The sequence below is a fragment of the Narcine bancroftii genome, chromosome 5 (genome assembly GCF_036971445.1).
Source record: "Narcine bancroftii isolate sNarBan1 chromosome 5, sNarBan1.hap1, whole genome shotgun sequence".
Taxonomy (NCBI): Eukaryota; Metazoa; Chordata; class Chondrichthyes; order Torpediniformes; family Narcinidae; genus Narcine; species Narcine bancroftii.
In genome coordinates, this window is record NC_091473.1 from 84,485,414 (window position 1) to 84,507,532 (window position 22,119).

Sequence of the window (22,119 nt, forward strand, 5' to 3'; positions counted from 1 at the left end):
TAGGAAGCAAAGATATATAACCAAAGTTTTGGGCCTGGGCCCTTCTTCAAGGTACTTTGAAACTTTTTAGAAAAAAGTCAAAGCTTGTATTAGTTAAATATTCTCCCTTCCCTAAAAATAGCAGAATTCCATAATGTCAACTTCTGAAAGTGATGTATTAATATTGTGGCTCCAATTCAGGATGAAGAAAAATATTGTCATTATTTTTTTACAAGAGATGATCAGTTTAATTACTTCTCCCTTTTTAAACAACAACATCAGTGTCCTCCAATTCTTAGGTATTATGACAATAGCGAGAGTGGATCACTCAAGTCAGAAATGGTTCCAGAGGTCTGGAAAACTGCCAGACAAATCTGTTGGAATTCCTTGAGGAAGCAACAAGCAGGACAGATAGTCAATAGATGTTGATTACTTCGATTTTCAGAAGGCCTTTGATAAGCTGCAGCAGATGAGGCTGATAAACAAGATAGAAACTCATGGTATTACAGGAAAGGCACTAGCGTGGACAGGAAATTGTCTTACTGGAAGGCCAAGAGAGGCAATAAAGGTGCCTTTTCTGGCTGGCAGCGACAAGTGTTGTGCTGCAGGGGCAGGTGATGGGTTTGCTACTTTTCACATTATATGCTAATTATCTGTGTGCCAGTATTGATGTGATGGCTTTGTGGTGACGTTTGTAGATGATACGTGTGGTGGTATACCACCGGCCTACTGCAGGGGGCAATCTCTGTACCTGCAGGAGTGTAAGGGGACAGGACAACACCTGGCCGGCTGTCAATCTGTCAGCCTGAATGGATCAAGCCCCACTGGGATATAAGCCTGCACCGGCTTCCTGAGGCCTCACTCAGAGTTGCTGAAGCCATAGCCAGCCTGGCTCTGTGGAAGTCTTTGTGGATTAAAGCCTGTTGTACAGTCTTTACCTTTGTGTGTGTCTGATTCTGGCCAACAGTGCACCGCAATTTAATCCACAAAATTTTCCCAAACTCTGGTGCGCAGGGAGCCTCGAGGTCAACCCACGCCACCCGGAAGCCCAGACACCCTTCGAGATCTGGCAACATGCAGTCAAGGCAATCATCGAGGCACACGAGGGCGACATCCTGGACTCCGATCGGAAGAGGTTGGTCCTACTCTCAGCTGGGTCCCAGCGCCTTCCAGGTAATCAAAGGCTGATCCACGTACAAGAGCGCAATGGACACTCTCAAAAACTTGACCCCATGAATGTGGTCTGTGCAAGGTATCTACTCAACACCCAAGCCCAGCAACCCGGGGTGAGTCTTACCTGGGACACTTGCGAGAGTTGGCCTGACCGTGTCTGGCTCAACCCGGGGTAGATGGAGAGGAGGTCGAGAGCCTGATGCAGGACGCCTTCGTCCGAGGGCTACGCTCGAGGGTCATCCAGCAGAAGCTGCTGGAAGACAACATCTAAGCCCTAACCTGGACTGTGGAAGTGGTCCAAACCCTGGAAGCAACAGCCCTGCACATCAAAGCTTTTGATTCCAGGTTCCCCCAGGCTCCCCCATGACCCTCTCACAATGCAGCTGCAGCCCCAGGCCGAGCTGGGGAGGAGAACGTCGCTGCGGCAGGTTCCCGGCGCCCCTGTAAGCACTGTGGGTATTGGAACCAGTATTGTTCCTGATGCAGCAAGAAAGGCCAGTTTGCAAAAATGTGCCTCTCTAAACCTGTCGGCAGCTCAGTGGCCCTCTATGACCTCCCCCGCGGACCCCCTCACGTGCGCATGTCAGGCAGCGCCATTGTTCCAGTGACGACTCCCCCCTTCCCCGACCCCCCCTTCCCCGACTTCTATTTCTTGCATTCTTCCATCTGTTTTTGTTCATTTCTGACTAACAATCAGCGAAGGTTATTAACAATTCTCAGCAACAGAACCCCATCATTACATAATTTCCTGTATGTTAATATTCAATATTTCACACTTTTCCTCAACAATTACAACATTGGCATCGGCCTCTCTATTGTGAAGTCAGCCACAACAGATTCACGTCGAACTCTCCAATCGCAAATATTAAGGATACAAATAGGTATCCAATATTGGGATACATTTTCCTTATTTATCCTCTTAAGCTTTATACATTATCAACTTTTTGATTTTTACCCCTCTCCGTTTATTTCATTTTACATAAGCTTGTGGACTTTCTGATGTATGTTCTCCGTGTGCTTGTTTCATCTCATCCTATTATGAACTTTATCATCCAAGGAACTCTAGATTTGGCAGTCATCACCTTTTACATGTCATGCTGAACCCTCCAGTTCCCACCCCTCCACATAGACCTTCTCAATGATCTTCATTGTACTGAAGGACTGTCACACAGCTGTTTCCAGTTCTCTTTTGCTGAACCACTGAATCCAGCAAAATTGCTTTTCTCCCCATTGCAATATTAAACTTAAATTTAGACAGACAGCATGTGCCTTTCGGACCAAGAATCCGTCCGCCCAATTACAACCAAATGACCTATAACCCCGGTATGTTTTGAACAATAGGAGGAAACCAACGCAGACACACGGAGACCGTACAAACTCCTTACAGAGAGTGAGTTTCGAACTGCTGCACTTACTGTGCCACCCGAACTGATCAACTCTGATCCTTTTGACAAATACTCCTTCCACCTGCTCAGCTTCATTTCTCTGAACAAAGTATTTTGTATGTATTTTTTTTAAAAAGACGCTTAGTGCCTATGTACATTGCTTGAGACAATAAACTTGTTATCATTTATTAGCCAACTCTTTCTTTTTCTTCTTTGGCTTGGCTTCGCGGACGAAGATTTATGGAGGGGGTAAAAAGTCCACGTCAGCTGCAGGCTCGTTTGTGGCCAACTAAGGTGTTCTCTAATACCTCAACCTGACAAGTATCTCCTTGCTGTTTCATTACTTTTCACTTCTGAGCTAGAATTAGAATGGCTCCTTCCTCCATTTTACCAAATTCCAAGTTTCATACACTGCAGAAAACAGACCCTGATCCTGAGCTCTCTACCAACTTACTTCCTTGTAACTTTGAGAAGTTGGACAATTGCTTCAGGAGATGCCCTACACTGCAGGCTGGACAGAGAAAATTTACTCGAAAAGCAAGGTGTGATCAACAGTGGAGAGGGTGTAAAGGAAAATTCACAATTGTTTAATCGTGGTTTTAAAAAAAAATCAGACTTGAATGTGATGAAACCATCTGACAAGGCAATCTGATCAAATCGTCAGATGATTTACTCCAATGTTATTCGCAATGCCAATTTAGCTTGCTTTTAACAGCAGAAACAAAGATGCATCTCATTCAGTTACTGACATACCAGTACATTTCTATCATCCTTTCCACCAAAAATTTAAGACCACCATGCTCCCTCTATCATAAGAGCAGTTGCATTCCAAAAGATATTTACTTTCAAAATTTCATGACAACTGAGAGCAAAGGGGGAAAGATCTAGGTCAATAAAAATATTGAAGTTGGGGGGAAAAAAAAGAAAGCAAACGTGCTGCATACAAGCATTTAAAAAAAACATCTCAAAAGATATGCAAAGTCTAGAAAAAAAGAACTGCGGTAAACAAAAAAAAGTATGGGAGGTGGGGATAGGAGACCCTGCTCGACCTGCAGTTCGAAAAACATGAATAGAGCACATTCCACGACAACTTTAACCTCGTCAAAATCCAGTTATCAATTTACCTCAAAGCGTTACAGAATTATCAAGTGAAACGAGATGTCAGCGAGTTGTTTTAAATTTAAGATAAGCTGTTTACATTTTGAGTCCAATTTTTTTCCCACTATAGAAACGGAACAACACTGAGGACTGGTAAAGAAGAAAGCCTGCACTTGTATTTGATCCTTTTTACCAGTGCCTTCTGCCGACTCGCTGCTCCCGCCTTTGAACTCTTGGCGTGCGCCTCCCCATCTGCTGATCGGCTCCGTCACCAGGATCAGGCCCTCAGACGGAGCTCTGCGGTCAGGCCGTCACCCTCATTCCATCACAACCATTTTTTTTAAAAAACTCCAGATATTGTGCAAAAAAATGGCCGCCTGCTCATTCCTTTCAAAAGGCAAGTTGAGATCCAGCAAATGCAACTTCAAGCCTCTTACTTCTATTTCGACTTGAGGCAGTGTCCTCCTGGTGCAGCTCCTCCGCTCGCTGCTCCGCCATGTTCCCCCACGGTTGATGTTCGAGAAGTCGTGAGGCGGTGGAAGAGTCCGTCCTCCGCCTGCGCGACACCGTGGGAAATGTAGTCCACACCATTTTCACCCGGAAGGACTCGAGTTCCCAGAATGCCTCATATCAGCCGAAGCCGTCGCTCCTTGTGAAGAATGTGGGGTTCGTTTACAGGTTAACAATTCGGGAACTTGAAAGGGGCGCCTTCTTCGCCATTATTGGTGGTAAGTGGAAGCGGCGGCGGGGGTTATTTTGAAGCAGAGCAAGTGGTATCACTGATTTTGATTGTGGGGCCTTGTAATCTCAGTGTTTTCACCTCACATCAGATTTTATTGTCATGAACAAGTCACGAAATTCGGTGTCATAGTGCAACATTCACCTATAAACCATCTTACAACATTAAATTCAACAAATAACAGTGCCTGAAATGTCAGGCAGTGTCTTTGGTTCATTGATTATTCAGGAATCTGATGGCAGCGGGGAGGAGAAGCTGTCCTTGTGCCACTGAGTGCTCGTCTTCAGGTTCCTGGACCTTTTTCCCGGTGGTAGCAGAGTGCTGGCTTGGGTGGTGGGGGTCTTTGAGGATAGAGGCTGCTTTTCTTTTTAAAGACACCGTCTTCGGTGGGAGTGAAGTCTGGAGCCTGACTTGAAGGCAATTTCCACAACCTGGGGAATGACAGCAAATGTTGAAAATACTCAGCTGATGAGACAGCACTTGGGTATGGAGTCAACTTTGCCGACATGAGTAGCGTGCGAGGCATAAATGACCTTCTTGATTTTTGGAACTCACTACGATATTGAAGGAAAGATGGAAACTGTCAAAGGATAAAATCCAAAAAAAAATCTCCACACCTGAAATGATTGTTAGTCCCGATCAGAGGGTAACTAAGAAAGCCATAAGAGACGGGAAAATGAAGTACGAGAGGAAATTAGCAGATAATATTGCGGAGGATAGCAAAAGCTTTTTTAAGTATGTGAAGAGGAAGAAATTGGTTCGGTCTAAAATTGGCCCTTTGAAAATGGGCAAGGGTGAAATTATTACCGGAAACAAGGAGATGGCAGAGGAATTTAACAAATACTTTGCAACTGTCTTCACCAAGGAGGATATAGGTTATAGTCAGTTAGGGGGTAGTGGTCATGCGGTACCAAGAGACTTGGGGAACTTTACTGGGGAGGTAGGGGATCTAATGGATATCCGGATCCAGAAGCAGGAGGTTATGAGTAAATTGTTGGGACTGAGGGCTGATAAATCCCCAGGGCCTGATGGGCTGCATCCTAGGGTGCTTAAAGAGGTGGCTATGGAAATTGTGGAGGCACTGGTCGACATTTTCCAAAGTTCCATAGATTCCGGGGAGGTCCCTGAGGATTGGAGAGTGGCTGATGTGGTGCCACTTTTTAAGAAAGGAGGGAGGGAGAAAACGGGAAATTATAGACCGGTTAGCCTGACATCAGTGGTGGGGAAGATATTGGAGTCCATCATAAAAGGAGAAATAGCAGAACACTTAGTCAGTAATAATAGTATAAGGGCTAGTCAGCATGGATTCCTTAAGGGTAAGTCATGCTTGACTAACCTTCTGGAATTTTTTGAGGATGTGACAAAGAGGGTGGACTCGGGAGAGCCAGTGGATGTGGTGTATTTGGACTTCCAGAAGGCCTTTGATAAGGTACCGCACAGGAGTCTAGTGGGCAAGATCAGGGAGGTAAGGTGCTGACATGGATAGGAAATTGGTTAAGAGATAGGAAACAAAGGGTTGGAGTAAATGGGTCTTTTTCAGAATGGCAGGATGTGACGAGTGGAGTGCCTCAGGGATCGGTGTTGGGTCCTCAGTTGTTTGTAATTTATGTTAATGATTTGGATGAGGGGATTATAAATAACATGAGCAAATTTGCAGATGACACTAAACTGGGTGGCGGTGTGGGGTGTGAGGAGGATGTAAGGAAAATGCAGAGGGACTTGGACAGGCTGGAGGAGTGGGCGGCTAAATGGAAGATGAATTTCAATGTGAACAAATGTGAGGTTATTCATTTTGGGGGCAGTTAATAGGAAAGCTGAGTATTATTTAAATTGAGACAAGCTAGGGAGTGGGGAAGTGCAAATGGATCTGGGTGAACTTGTTCACCGGTCACTGAAGGCTAGCATGCAGGTTCAGAAAGCTGTGAAGAAGGCAAATGGAATGTTGGCTTTCATAAAGAGGGGATTGGAGTATAGGAACAGAGATGCCCTTCTGCAGTTATACAGGGCCCTGGTGAGACCCCACCTGGAGTATTGCGTCCAGTTCTGGTCTCCAAACTGAGGAAGGACATACTAGCTATAGAGGGTGTGCAGCGCAGATTTACAAGGTTAGTTCCAGGGATGGCAGGGTTGTCATATGCAGCAAGGCTAGAAAAACTGGACTTGTATCCATTGGAGTTTAGAAGGATGAGGGGGGACATGATTGAGGTATACAAAATCATCAGGGGGATAGACAAGGTGAAGTCTGATTACTTGTTCCCAATGATGGGGGAGACGAGGACTAGAGGGCATAGTTTAAGAATACAGGGTAGACCCTTTAGGACGGAGATGAGAAAGCATTTTTTTACCCAGAGAAGTGTGAATCTGTGGAATGCTCTGCCACAGAGGGTGGTAGAGGCGGATTCGCTGACTATGTTCAAAAGAGAGTTAGATAAGACTCTTGTGGGTAACGGAGTTAAGGGTTATGGGGATAAGGCTGGAAAGGGGTACTGATGGTAATGATCAGCCATGATCTAAAATGGCGGTGCTGGCCCGACGGGCCAAATGGCCTACTCCAGCTCCTATTGTTTATTGTCTATTGTCTATTGTTTAGTGTTTTCTGACTTCGTACATCATAATTTTGCTTTTATAAATTGTGAGCTCATTTAATTTTTTTGCCCTTCCAACATTTAGCATTTTGCAAGATTTTAATGGAAGCATTGTAAATAGGGAATATGTTTTGTAATCTTGCATCTTCCCTTTATAAATTAACTGGTATGTGGAGCAATCCCATTAGTCTTATTCCCCTGCTCTCTTATAATTCATTCTCCCTTATGATATTGCTGTTAAGTTGCACCGAGGGGTAATTTAATCTACCAGCTTGTCTTTGGAGGGAACCCAGGTTGTGATTGGAGAGAATGTGCATGCTCCACACAGACAGAATCTTGGGACAGATCCTGGAGCTTAAGGAAGTTATGCACGTATTTATGTAGTTAAGACTATATTAATGGAAATAATTCCAAGTATAGATTTTGGGCTAGTCCTTGTGTTTATCAGCTATATTCTTCCACTAGTATTACCATGTGTAGGATGGGGTGAGAGAGATATGGGCCAAATGTAGGGTTAGAGAGAGTAGCTCAGGCAGGCAATGTGGTCAAAATGGATGAGTTGGGCCAAAGGGTGTCGCTCCATGACTCTTTAGTTGACAGCAGGTATGTTCCTCATAGCTCACACTTCCAACTAGCTTTGTCATCTGTAAACGAAAATAATATGTTTAATTCCCTCATCTAAATCATGAATGAATATTATGAATAGTTGTGGTCCAACCACTGAATTCACCGGACACTTGGAAAAGCACATGGTATTCTTACATTTTTCGTTCTGTCAGATATATCAGTACATTAACTGTAATCCCATGTACAGTACTTTAATTTTCTATGTGTTATCTTCAATAGGAATTTCAAATTCATTTATTATAATCTGACTACATGTGCAACCAGATGAAACTGTTCCTCTAGACCATGACACACACACACACACACACACACATAACAATAGATATAATTTAAAATAAATGTATATAAATATTTGGTGTTATTTACAATCTCACAGCCTTTGGGAAGAAGCTATTGCCAAAGCCTGGCAGTCCTGATTTTATCTTCAGGATCTCCTCCTTGATGATAATACTGTGTGCTGGATGGAAGAGGTCCTCTACAATTCTTTGAGCAATGCTCCCAGTGAATGTTGTTAATAGATGAAAAGGAAATAACAGTGATCTTCTTGGCTGTTTTGATGATCCTCTGTATTGTGCTTTGCAGTTATCAGGTCAGGCAATGATGCAGCTGGACAGGACAGTTAATTATGGCTTATCCTGCTCAGCCTTCTTAGGAAGTGCAGGTGGTGCTGCACATTCCTGGCTAATGAGGAGATGTTGTGGGCCCTTGTCACAGATGTGTTGACAGAATTATATATCTTGGATTATGTAGTAGGCTTGATTACGGGGGTACACACACCACAGCACATTTGACAAACTCTGTGGCAGTAAGAGAGAATAAGACCAGATTCAATGGGCCGAAAGGCCTAATTCTGTTCCTTTATTTTATCATGTGAAGATGTTAGTTTGTAAACACCGAGTATAGCAGACAAGCTAATATGGAATTAAAATGGATCATCATGGATGATCCCTTATGCTTTAAGGGATTGGATGCATTCAGCCTTGTGCTGCAGAGCTGCAAATCCCAGATCCATTTGAGTGACTTTGCAAAATCAAATGTTGGAACAGAAGAGGTTTTGCAAAACAGACTGAATCTGTGTGATGTCAGGTCACATGGGAAGAGAGGCAGGAAAAAGAAGGCTGGATGACATTTTGATTGGAGAAGAGCTCATGGAGCTGAATAAAACTTGACCTTTGTGGAAGGCAGAGTGAAGGCGAATAAAACCTGTCCTTTGTGGAAGGCAGGGTGAAGGCAAATAAAATCTGTCCTTTGTGGAAGGCAGGGTGAAGGAAAACATGTGAATATACCTGGGAGGAGAATTCTACACACACACACACACACACACACACACACACACACACACACACACACACACACACACACACACTTTACAGTTGTGCATAGTGGGGTTTAATTTAGTGTTAAGTTTAGAGTTATTGACAAATGTTATGTGAGGAATATTTTAATTAAATTTTTTTTTTCAATTTAGCATTGTCTGGTGACTTTTCCATTGCTGTCCCTAAGTTAAAGCTAGTAAAGGGCTTGCTAATTTGTAACATGATTGGAGGCACAAGTCTGGAATAGAGCAATAAAAGCAAAGATTTAAGCATAATGAGAGCTTATTTGATTGATTATTATTTGATTTGTTGGGTTAAATATCTTTTTGAAAGCCAATTTAAAAAGCTTGTAATTTGAGTGTGGATAAACAACAACAATAAAAATTGAAGGATTTTTGGCACAGCCAGCTGTGCAAATTTGAAGGGGGCAGCAAAGGGTGATTCGTTGCTTATCACTCTAGAGATGCAACTTACAGAGGTAAAATAGTTGATGAAAGAGAATGATTCAGAAAATGATAACTGAATGCTATGTAAAAGATGGGACTTTTGAAGAGGAAGAATTAAAACAAATTCTTAAAAATAAATCTCTTGGACAGCAGTTGAGAAAGGTGGAGATAGAACCATGTGTAAAGGAGATGGATTCAAAACAAGGAAATCAGAGCTGGAGGAAGCTGAAAGACAAGAGGATGTTGGAACTAGAATTAGAAAAAAACGTAGAGCTGAGGAAACCCAAAAGCAAAGAGAGATGATAGAAACACAAACTTGGTAAGATTTTACAGAAGTGAGAAATGATTATGATTCAGAGCCAAGTGAACTTTTAAAAAGGGACAAAATGCTGCTACATTTACAGACAATTATCACAATGTAAAATTTGTGCCCAAAATACCTTTCAAAAGGGTAACATGAAGTACAAAAATAAGGTGGAAAATAAATGGAGAAACCTTTTGGTCCATTTTGCAATGATTGTAAGAACGCAGGTCATGTGGTAGCGAATTGTTTTCCTTGAAGGAAAAGAAGGAACCAACAGCACCAGAAGTTTGTATTAAAAGAGGTGAAATGCAGGGAAGTAAAAAGGAATTTGTTGGTAAAATAAGGAAGGAATTTAAATCTTTTGTGTCAGGAGATAAGGTTGTTTCTGTAGTAAAGGATCCAATTAAGTTTGAAGATGAAAGGGAAACTGTTGTCAATGAGAGAGTTGGACAAACTCATTTTAAAGTTTAAAAATGTTGCCAGTTGAAAAAGTACTGGACAAATTGATTTATAGGAAGCCAACGAGATGTAGCAGGAGAGATAGAAACAGACTGGTTTGGATAGTAGGTAAAGTGGAATGGGTCCACTGAAGGTGTGATTTGATGCATTCCATCAAAAGCATCATGGAAGTCTAAATACACCAAATCCATTTGTTCAAAACTCCATACTTGCTTTAACTCATCCTGTTGCTATTTTTGAAATGCTTTGCTATTAATAGATGAGGAAATTACACTTTACTGATAATAGGCTGCAAGTCTATTATTGCTTGCTTACTCTCACTTTCTTGATTTAGCTACTCTCCAATCCATACGAAATGTTAGAAAAGTTCCACCAATGTATCCACAAGGGCTTGGGATGCAAATTATCTGGATTCTATCAGGAGATACTGATACAGATACTTATCGGTTCTTTTCCTGCCAGGCCGTTAATTCAAAATCCAAACTTGGATGCGCAAAGCATGAGGAAAATGCATGGCTGTTTCATGCTCCTCAACATATCTTGATCCTGTTTATTCACTCCTTTGCCTATTTTGTTTATTTTCTATGATTTAAACCGCTTGATTATTCCTGTGCAGATTGATCCTGGGCTGAATTTCTGACAGGACGTTTGTCCATTCACAAAATGATCATCTATTTCCGCCCATGTCGTTTGTATTTTCTTTATTACCATCTCCACACTTGCAGTCAGTTTGCTATCCATATATTCCTTACTTATTACTGATGGTGTGCTAATACTCCAAAATTTGCATTTTAATTTTCATTCTTCCTTATTTTTCTATGTGCTGATAATGTGTTTAATTATCAATGCCTTTTTGATAAGATTGCTTGGTTGTAGGGAATCTTCTTGAACCACTAACAGTAGTTATTACAAGTAGCTCTCAGTTTGATTTGGAGTTCAATGAATGTGATTGAATTAAAGTGGAGTATTAACAACATGCTGTGGGTTAGGATGATGTGCGACTTGGAGATAAACAAAATGTTTCCGTACACTTGCTGCAGTCAAAACAATCAATTTTCCATACAAATTGGTATGAGTAAGGATAACAATTTATTCAACCAAGTTATTCTGCAACTCAGTGTGTGGGAATCTCCTCTTCACACATGACTCTGCATTCATTCCTAACCCGCATGATTGATTACCTAAAGACAAAGGGAAGAAGATTATGAAGGTAAATTAGTATAAAATGTAAAAACAAGCAAAAAAATTTATAAATAGATAAAACAGAAGAGGGTGGCTAGAGTCAGCATAGGTCCCTTGGAAGATGAGAAAGGGAAATTGATATTGAGTAATGAGGAAATGACCGAGACATTGAACAGATATTTTGTGTCTGTCTTCACAGTGGAAGAAGACACATTCAGCATGCCAAAGAGTGGTGTTAGGTATGTGAAGGGAGATGAGGGCCTTGATTAAAAATAATTGTTACAAAAGAGATGGTGATGAGCAAACTAATGGGACTGAAGGAGGACAAATCCCCTGGTCCTGATGGGATGCATCCCAGGGTACTGAAGGAAATGGCAGAAGTTATAGTCGATGCGTTGGTAGTCATTTACCAAAATTTTCTGGATTCTGGGCAGGTCCTCGCAGAATGGAAGACAGCAAATGTCATGCCACTTTTTAAAAAGGGATGTAGGCAGAAGATGGGTAACTATCAGTTAGTTTAACATCTTTAGTCAGGAAAATACTTGAAGCTGTCATTAAGGATGAAATAGCGAGACATTTAGAAGGAATGGGTTCCATCAGGCAGATGCAGCATGGATTCAGAAAGGGCAGGTCTTGTTTGGCAAACTTGCTGGAATTTTTTGAAGATATAATGGGTACGTTAGATAGGGAGGAACAGGTTGATTTTGTATATTTGAATTTCCAGAAGGCATTTGATAAGGTGCTGCAAAAGAGATTTATAAAAAGAAACAGATTAATGGAGTCGGGGGAAGTATATTGGTGTGGATTGAGGATTAGTTAAATGACAGAAGGCAGAGAGTCGGGATAAATGGGTGTTTTTCTGATTGGCAGACAGTGGTAAGTTGGTGCCACAGGGGTTGGTGCTGGACCCGCAGCTGTTCACTGTTTACATTGGTGATTTGGACGAGGGGACAGAGTGTAGTGTAGCCAAGTTTGCAGATGATTCTAAATTGAGTGGGAAAGCAAATTGTACAGAGGATGTGGAGAGGCTGCAGAAGGATGTAGTTAAGTTAGATGAGTGGGCAAAGGTCTGACAGATGGATTAGTAAAAGGGAGGACATCTACTTTGGTAGGAAAAATAGAAGAGCAGAGTATTATTTAAATGGTGAAAATCTGCAGCATCCTGTCATGTAGAAGGACTTGGGAGTGTAGAAGGACTTGGGAGTGTAGAAGGACTTGGGCGTGTAGAAGGACTTGGGCGTGTAGAAGGACCTGGGCGTGTAGAAGGACCTGGGCGTGTAGAAGGACCTGGGCGTGTAGAAGGACCTGGGCGTGTAGAAGGACCTGGGCGTGTAGAAGGACCTGGGCGTGTAGAAGGACCTGGGCGTGTAGAAGGACCTGGGCGTGTAGAAGGACCTGGGCGTGTAGAAGGACCTGGGCGTGTAGAAGGACCTGGGCGTGTAGAAGGACCTGGACTTGGGAGTGTAGAAGGACCTGGACTTGGGAGTGTAGAAGGACCTGGACTTGGGAGTGTAGAAGGACCTGGACTTGGGAGTGTAGAAGGACCTGGACTTGGGAGTGTAGAAGGACCTGGACTTGGGAGTGTAGAAGGACCTGGACTTGGGAGTGTAGAAGGACCTGGACTTGGGAGTGTAGAAGGACCTGGACTTGGGAGTGTAGAAGGACCTGGACTTGGGAGTGTAGAAGGACCTGGACTTGGGAGTGTAGAAGGACCTGGACTTGGGAGTGTAGAAGGACCTGGACTTGGGAGTGTAGAAGGACCTGGACTTGGGAGTGTAGAAGGACCTGGACTTGGGAGTGTAGAAGGACCTGGACTTGGGAGTGTAGAAGGACCTGGACTTGGGAGTGTAGAAGGACCTGGACTTGGGAGTGTAGAAGGACCTGGACTTGGGAGTGTAGAAGGACCTGGACTTGGGAGTGTAGAAGGACCTGGACTTGGGAGTGTAGAAGGACCTGGACTTGGGAGTGTAGAAGGACCTGGACTTGGGAGTGTAGAAGGACCTGGACTTGGGAGTGTAGAAGGACCTGGACGTGGGAGTGTAGAAGGACCTGGACGTGGGAGTGTAGAAGGACCTGGACGTGGGAGTGTAGAAGGACCTGGACGTGGGAGTGTAGAAGGACCTGGACGTGGGAGTGTAGAAGGACCTGGACTTGGGAGTGTAGAAGGACCTGGACTTGGGAGTGTAGAAGGACCTGGACTTGGGAGTGTAGAAGGACCTGGACTTGGGAGTGTAGAAGGACCTGGACTTGGGAGTGTAGAAGGACCTGGACTTGGGAGTGTAGAAGGACCTGGACTTGGGAGTGTAGAAGGACCTGGACTTGGGAGTGTAGAAGGACCTGGACTTGGGAGTGTAGAAGGTCCTGGACTTGGGAGTGTAGAAGGACCTGGACTTGGGAGTGTAGAAGGACCTGGACTTGGGAGTGTAGAAGGACCTGGACTTGGGAGTGTAGAAGGACCTGGACTTGGGAGTGTAGAAGGACCTGGACTTGGGAGTGTAGAAGGACCTGGACTTGGGAGTGTAGAAGGACCTGGACTTGGGAGTGTAGAAGGACCTGGACTTGGGAGTGTAGAAGGACCTGGACTTGGGAGTGTAGAAGGACCTGGACTTGGGAGTGTAGAAGGACCTGGACTTGGGAGTGTAGAAGGACCTGGACTTGGGAGTGTAGAAGGACCTGGACTTGGGAGTGTAGAAGGACCTGGACTTGGGAGTGTAGAAGGACCTGGACTTGGGAGTGTAGAAGGACCTGGACTTGGGAGTGTAGAAGGACCTGGACTTGGGAGTGTAGAAGGACCTGGACTTGGGAGTGTAGAAGGACCTGGACTTGGGAGTGTAGAAGGACCTGGACGTGGGAGTGTAGAAGGACCTGGACGTGGGAGTGTAGAAGGACCTGGACGTGGGAGTGTAGAAGGACCTGGACGTGGGAGTGTAGAAGGACCTGGACGTGGGAGTGTAGAAGGACCTGGACTTGGGAGTGTAGAAGGACCTGGACTTGGGAGTGTAGAAGGACCTGGACTTGGGAGTGTAGAAGGACCTGGACTTGGGAGTGTAGAAGGACCTGGACTTGGGAGTGTAGAAGGACCTGGACTTGGGAGTGTAGAAGGACCTGGACTTGGGAGTGTAGAAGGACCTGGACTTGGGAGTGTAGAAGGACCTGGACTTGGGAGTGTAGAAGGACCTGGACTTGGGAGTGTAGAAGGACCTGGACTTGGGAGTGTAGAAGGACCTGGACTTGGGAGTGTAGAAGGACCTGGACTTGGGAGTGTAGAAGGACCTGGACTTGGGAGTGTAGAAGGACCTGGACTTGGGAGTGTAGAAGGACCTGGACTTGGGAGTGTAGAAGGACCTGGACTTGGGAGTGTAGAAGGACCTGGACTTGGGAGTGTAGAAGGACCTGGACTTGGGAGTGTAGAAGGACCTGGACTTGGGAGTGTAGAAGGACCTGGACTTGGGAGTGTAGAAGGACCTGGACGTGGGAGTGTAGAAGGACCTGGACGTGGGAGTGTAGAAGGACCTGGACGTGGGAGTGTAGAAGGACCTGGACGTGGGAGTGTAGAAGGACCTGGACGTGGGAGTGTAGAAGGACCTGGACGTGGGAGTGTAGAAGGACCTGGACGTGGGAGTGTAGAAGGACCTGGACGTGGGAGTGTAGAAGGACCTGGACGTGGGAGTGTAGAAGGACCTGGACGTGGGAGTGTAGAAGGACCTGGACTTGGGAGTGTAGAAGGACCTGGACTTGGGAGTGTAGAAGGACCTGGACTTGGGAGTGTAGAAGGACCTGGACTTGGGAGTGTAGAAGGACCTGGACTTGGGAGTGTAGAAGGACCTGGACTTGGGAGTGTAGAAGGACCTGGACTTGGGAGTGTAGAAGGACCTGGACTTGGGAGTGTAGAAGGACCTGGACTTGGGAGTGTAGAAGGACCTGGACTTGGGAGTGTAGAAGGACCTGGACTTGGGAGTGTAGAAGGACCTGGACTTGGGAGTGTAGAAGGACCTGGACTTGGGAGTGTAGAAGGACCTGGACTTGGGAGTGTAGAAGGACCTGGACTTGGGAGTGTAGAAGGACCTGGACTTGGGAGTGTAGAAGGACCTGGACTTGGGAGTGTAGAAGGACCTGGACTTGGGAGTGTAGAAGGACCTGGACTTGGGAGTGTAGAAGGACCTGGACTTGGGAGTGTAGAAGGACCTGGACTTGGGAGTGTAGAAGGACCTGGACTTGGGAGTGTAGAAGGACCTGGACTTGGGAGTGTAGAAGGACCTGGACTTGGGAGTGTAGAAGGACCTGGACTTGGGAGTGTAGAAGGACCTGGACTTGGGAGTGTAGAAGGACCTGGACTTGGGAGTGTAGAAGGACCTGGACTTGGGAGTGTAGAAGGACCTGGACTTGGGAGTGTAGAAGGACCTGGACTTGGGAGTGTAGAAGGACCTGGACTTGGGAGTGTAGAAGGACCTGGACTTGGGAGTGTAGAAGGACCTGGACTTGGGAGTGTAGAAGGACCTGGACTTGGGAGTGTAGAAGGACCTGGACTTGGGAGTGTAGAAGGACCTGGACTTGGGAGTGTAGAAGGACCTGGACTTGGGAGTGTAGAAGGACCTGGACTTGGGAGTGTAGAAGGACCTGGACTTGGGAGTGTAGAAGGACCTGGACTTGGGAGTGTAGAAGGACCTGGACTTGGGAGTGTAGAAGGACCTGGACTTGGGAGTGTAGAAGGACCTGGACTTGGGAGTGTAGAAGGACCTGGACTTGGGAGTGTAGAAGGACCTGGACTTGGGAGTGTAGAAGGACCTGGACTTGGGAGTGTAGAAGGACCTGGACTTGGGAGTGTAGAAGGACCTGGACTTGGGAGTGTAGAAGGACCTGGACTTGGGAGTGTAGAAGGACCTGGACTTGGGAGTGTAGAAGGACCTGGACTTGGGAGTGTAGAAGGACCTGGACTTGGGAGTGTAGAAGGACCTGGACTTGGGAGTGTAGAAGGACCTGGACTTGGGAGTGTAGAAGGACCTGGACTTGGGAGTGTAGAAGGACCTGGACTTGGGAGTGCTTGTGCATGAATTGCAAAAGGCTGGGTTGCATGTACTACAAAAGGTTATTAAGAAGCCAAATGGAATGTTGGCCTTTATCACTAGAGGAATTGAATTCAAGAGCAGGAAGGTCACGCTGCAACAATACAAGGTACTGGTGTGGCCGGACCTGGAGTATTGTGTTCAGTTCTGGTCTCCATACTTGAGGAAGGATATATTGGCCTTGGAGGCTGTCCAGAGGAGGTTCACCAGTTTGATCCCTGAGATGAGGGGGTTGACCTATGAGGAGAGACTAAATTCGCTGGGGTTATACTCACTCAAATTCAGGAGATCTTATAGAAACATATAAAATTATGAAAGTGATAGATAACATAGAGGCAGAAAAATTGTTTTCACTGGAACTAGGGGACACAGCCTCAAGATTCAGGGGAGTAGATATAAGATGGAGATGAGGAAAAGCTGTTTTTCGTGGAGAGTAATGAATCTGGGGTATTCTCTGTCCAGGGAAGCAGTTGAGGCCACTTCATTAAACATATTTAAGCTACAGTTAGATAGATTTTTACATTTAAAATAAAAAGGATTTAAGGGATATGGGGAAAAGGCATGTAGGTGGAGTTGAGTCAGATCAGCCATGATCTTATTGAATGGCAGAGCAGGCTCAATGGACTGGATGGCCTACTCCTGCTCCTATTTCTTATGTTGACCAGCATGGAAACCACATTGAATGCTCCCTTTAGCCTCACCAATGTTCTTTTACCCTGCCATTTTTTTCACCAGAGCCCCATTTCCCTGCTCTTCCTTCAGTCTCACCATGGTGCTATTTTTCTTGAACTTCCTCTCATCTCATGAGCCTGATTCTCTACGTGCCGTCTAACCTTATTGGAGCCCACTTTTCTCCACATTCCCTCTCACCCCGTAGGGTCTCTGTTTTCCCGCGATCCTTATAAACCCATTTTCCCCGCACACTCTGTAACCTCACTGGCCCTCCATTTTCTCTGCACTGCCTTAAAGCTGTGGCACTGTGCCAACCACTCCTTTTAAGTTCACCTAGTTAACTGAAAGAAATGTTACAATGCTGGGTAAAGATTTTTTTAAAAGGTGAATGACATATTTTTCAGCACAGTACAGGCCATTTGTCCCATGTGCCAACCTATATGAACCTACTCAACAATCTAAATCTCCCTACCTCACACCCATAACCCTCTACTTTTCTTGCATCCTTGTACCTGTCTAAGAATCTTTTAATGTCTCTATTGTACCAGCCTCTGCCACCACTCCTGGTAATGCATTCCAGGCACCCACTGTGTAGGTTTGAAAAAAATCTTGCCCCTAATACCTCTTCTAAACTCCTCACCTTAAATAGATTTCCTCTGGTATTTGCTTCTGTTGGCCTGGAAAAAAGGTGCTGGTTGTCCACCTATCTATGCCTCTCATAATCTTGTAGACTTCTATTAAGTCATCTCTCGTCTTTCTGCACTCCAAGGAGAAAAGCTCAGGCTCTGTTAACCATGTCTCATCAGATGTATTTTCCAATCCCAGCAACATCCTCTGCACCCTGTCCAAAGCTTCCACATCCTTCCTATAATGAGGTGACCAAAACTGATCACAATATTCCAAATGTGGTCACTCCAGAGTTTTATGGAGCTTCAACAATACCTCATGGCTTTTGAACTCAATATCCCGACTAATGAAGGCTGGCATATCATAAGATTTCTTAACTACTCTATCAACCTGTGCAGAAACCTTGAGGAATCTATGGATTGGGACCGCAATGTCCCTCTTTTCTTCCACACTGTTAAGAATCTTGCCATTAACTATGTATTCCACTTAAAGGTTCAACCTTGCAAAATGCTTCATTTCACATTTATCCAGATTGAACTCCATCTTCCACTCCTTCGCCCAACTCTGCATTCCATCTATGTCCTCTTGTAACCTATGACAATTGTTACAAGTCCAAAGGACCCCAAAACCCATCAGCAATAGAAATTCACCAAGACAAATGATTACTTAAACAAAAATTGCTTTTAATGTTCATTAAACATAAAAACAGGATCAAACTTTAATTTATCATTATTAACTTAACCCCCTTCTAATTCTAAGCGCATGTGTATGTAATGTGTATATGTTCAGGAAAGTTCTGTGATTCACAGTCCAATCTCACTTCTCACTTTTCCAAGTTCACCCAGTATCAGGCAATCCTTATACTGTGCACAGAATTTAACATTTCTGAAGTTTCACCAGGCTTTTCTGCTTAAAGGTAAATGGTTACCACTCAGGAAGGTTCTAGTTGGTTTGAAGGAGATTTGTTGCTCATTGGATACACACAAACTGATCTCCCACGATCAGTCACTTCAGTGTCTTGCCAAAGAAACTTACCCCATCATGGGTTTTCCAAATGATAACCTCTTCTTCCATGTCACCACAGAATTCCTCTTCTTTCCCTTATTTCAGGAGAAACATTCTAGCCAGGCATTCCTCTTGAAAGGACTACAAGGGTTTTCAACAGGCTGAACTCCTTCTAAAACCACATGAACCCTCCTAGAAGAGCAAACTGCAACCAGACAGATTGCCTGCACTGGAATCAATTTCTGAGCCTGGCTGTCTGCTGCTTTAAAGACAATAATCCATTTACTCCACAGCATCAGTCCAATTAACACCTGCTTGTGAAGTCTCCATAGGCATTCTTCAAAGTTTCTGTAAATCACTGTGGACATGGTCTCTCTTTCAGCAAAGCCCATGCATTTTAAATGAGATGTGTTTTGTTAAGTGTTACTCTGTTTGTGAAATGACCTACACACTAAATCCCCACAATCTATCTCTTCTAAAGACATATTAATATATAATATAAAATATAATATACCCAGTGACACAATCTTCTACACTATCCACAACACCTCCCACCTTCATATCATCTGAAAACTTACTGACTCTTTGGAGTGAAGAAGGATGAGAGTTGACTTAATAGAGGTCTACAAGATTCTGAGAGGCATAGATAAGGTAAACATCCAGAGCTTTTTCCCCAGAATGAGAGTAGCAAACACCAGAGGACATCTGTAAAAACTGAAGGGAGGAAAGTTTAGGGAAGACATCAAGGTAACTTTTTTTTTTGCATTGAGTTTTGGGTGCTTGGAATATCTTGCCAGGGTGGTGGTGGATGCTGAAGCATTAGGGGAAATGTAAGAATCTTTTAGACAGCATCTGGATGAAAGAAGAATAGAGGTTTATGAGGTAGGAAGGGTTCAGTATTTTTTTTGGTAGAAGTATTTAGGTCGGCACAACATCGAGGCCGAAGGGCCTGTACTGTGCTGTAGTATTCTATGTCCCCAGAATCTCCTGACTGCTCCTCTTACTATTGAATTCCCTATTGCTACCACTCTCCTTTTCTCCCTCCTTTCCTTGTGAGCCACAGCGTCAGGCTCAGGGCCAGAGACTCAGCCTTTACCCTGGTAGTTAGATCTTCCCACCACCCCCCCCCCACCCAAAAAGCTGTATACTTGTATTGAGGGAAGCTGCCACAGGGGTACCGTTTACTACCTGTCTGCTTGCTTTTACTTTCTCTCTCCAGCAACCTGACCCCTGAAATTTCAGTTGTTACTGCCTCCCTGTAGCTCCTGTCAATAAACTCCTGGTTTTCCCATATGAGCTGAAGGTCATAGAGCTCCAGCACCCTAACACAGTCTGTAACAAGCTGTAATGTGAAGCAGCTCATGCCGATGTAGCTATCAGGGAGATGGCAAGTCTTCCAGAATTCCCATTTCACACTATGACTGACACTCCACTTATGCCTTTCACCTTATTTAACTTTCACCTTATCCTGCTTTCGCACACTCTTGCTCCAACTCCCTTTCACTGGAAAAGAAATCAAAAGAACTTGCTAGCATTTTTGTAGGAATAATATCTAACAGTTTTGGTACTACCAAAGTTTCTAGTGTGCCAGATTATTGAAATTTTACTGCAGACATTTTTAAATTAACATTTTCATTCTTTAATCTGTGAACTGGAAAAATGTCAAAGAAATGTAGAAATGTTTGACTCCAGGGGATATAGGTAAGCTGATCTTTAATTTGTTTTAGGGTCAGTTTGAGAAACCACAACTGTTCTGTGTCTTCAAGTTGCATTTCTTGTATACAAGTGCCTAACCTTTTATCTGGAATTGTTGGGACCGGACACCTGCCATTGTTCGGAATCTTTTGGATTTTGTAATCATTTTGATTTCGGTCCCTTTAAGCAAATGCCTTGCACCTAGGCCTTGCCATCCATTGCCCTCTTCCCCCTCCGGCCGTCCGCTTGTTGCCAGCACCTACCCCCCCCCCACCATGCATCCATCGCCCTCCCCCCCCACCATGCGTCCATCGCCCTCCCCCCCCACCATGCGTCCATCGCCCTCCCCCCCCACCATGCGTCCATCGCCCTCCCCCCCCACCATGCGTCCATCGCCCTCCCCCTCCCACCCCCTCCCCCGCCAACCCAGGGCTGGTGTCATACTATTTTGGCTGAGTGCGGGGAGGTGGGGGAGGTGTTGACGTGCACTATACAGGAGGTCGGAGACGACGGGGTGGCCCGGGTGCTCCGCCAAAAATGAGGCCTGAGTTGGCTGTTCAGAGCTGGCTGCCAAGTGGGACGGAAGGCCAGACACGAGGTACAGAGCTGCAGGAGGAGCATGTCGTCAAGGCGGTGGGGATGAGCGCTGGCAGCTTTCAGGGGTTCCATAAGCTCATCGGGCTGGCCCTTGGGCACACTTCGGCAATGTAGCGCCGTCCGTCACCCCCCCCCCCCCAACCCCATCTGACTCCCGACACGGCAGCAGTAGACAGTGCTGCCAAGCCCGGATCTAACGGAGCAGCACACCAAATTGTGGTGATGGCTCAATGCAGGAGCAGTCTTCGTTACGCTTAATCTCCTATGTAGCTGGAACCGCTCTGGCATTGAGCCACTCGCCACCTGCTTCTCTCCCTCTGGGTGCTGGGGGCAAGAACGATAGGGACATGAGAGGGGTCCGAAAATGGAGACTTTATTACAGGAAATTAACATTACTCATATATATATGTATATATATATATATATATATATATATATACATAATGTCATCTGCCAATAAATGTGTCCAGTTTTGGATGTTGTTGGTTTTCGGAATTCCGGATAAAAGGTTAGGCACTTGTAATATGTACTCAACATCATTAAAACATTTTCAGAGATTATAAGAGAATCATTGGAAATGAAAGGTCTTTGTATGTTGTAAAATACTCCAGATGGAAATGTTTATATAATGTATTAATTGCCAGTAGATCTTGTAACTTTTTTCTTGGCCTGAGAAATTAAAGTGACAAAGTTGGAAAATAACCTGCAAGGGCAAAATAAATAAGTAGGTGAGTAAGGCAAGAGAAATGAAATTGTAGATGAAGAAGATGGATGAATCTCTGACAAAAAAAATTATACTCTAATACTAATTCAGTGCTTTCCCTTTTTCAGTTTCTCAAATGAAATGATGTCAAGAAAACATTCAAAGAACAAGAGAGAGAGAGATAAATCTCATTCTAAGAAATCAAATTCAGAAAGGCATGGCTCCAACCCTGCTGTAAGGATGCTTCTTTTTTCTAAACTACTTGTTTTGGATCCAATCTTATGGTATCCTTCAGCTTCCCCTTGCATTTGTACCAGAATTACAATATGTATATTTGTTTATTTCATCGTAGCCTTTATAAATCAAAGTATTAAGTATAGAAGTTGGGATGTTATGTTGAAGTTATTCTTAACTCCAATGTTTAGAATATTCTCTCACCTTCAATTAATAACTTTTAGCTAACA

General features: G+C 44.5%; 2 protein-coding genes across 25 annotated transcripts in view; one reads left to right on the forward strand and one right to left on the reverse strand.

Moving 5' to 3' along the window:
* The window catches only part of trmt1l (tRNA methyltransferase 1-like), a 65,201-nt gene extending 60,802 nt beyond the window's left edge, over window positions 1-4,399 (reverse strand). The window contains exon 1 of one of the 2 annotated variants that reach the window (XM_069938169.1): window positions 4,073-4,399. In XM_069938169.1, coding sequence (XP_069794270.1) covers window positions 4,073-4,226 — 154 coding nt within the window. In that variant the 5' untranslated portion in view covers window positions 4,227-4,399. Of the gene's footprint in view, window positions 1-3,661; window positions 3,899-4,072 lie in introns of those variants that run through there. The other variant, XM_069938170.1, reaches the window with a different exon arrangement.
* The window catches only part of swt1 (SWT1 RNA endoribonuclease homolog), a 200,266-nt gene continuing 182,339 nt past the window's right edge, over window positions 4,193-22,119 (forward strand). For 11 of the 23 annotated variants that reach the window (XR_011357697.1, XM_069938147.1, XM_069938146.1 and 8 more), the window contains exons 1-2: window positions 4,201-4,363; window positions 21,784-21,889. Coding sequence is in view for 20 of the 23 variants with exons in the window: in XM_069938147.1 (XP_069794248.1) it covers window positions 21,797-21,889 (93 nt within the window). In the remaining 3 variants the exon portion in view is untranslated. Of the gene's footprint in view, window positions 4,364-21,783; window positions 21,890-22,119 lie in introns of all 23 variants that reach the window. The other 12 variants (XR_011357695.1, XM_069938145.1, XM_069938155.1 and 9 more) reach the window with 9 other exon arrangements.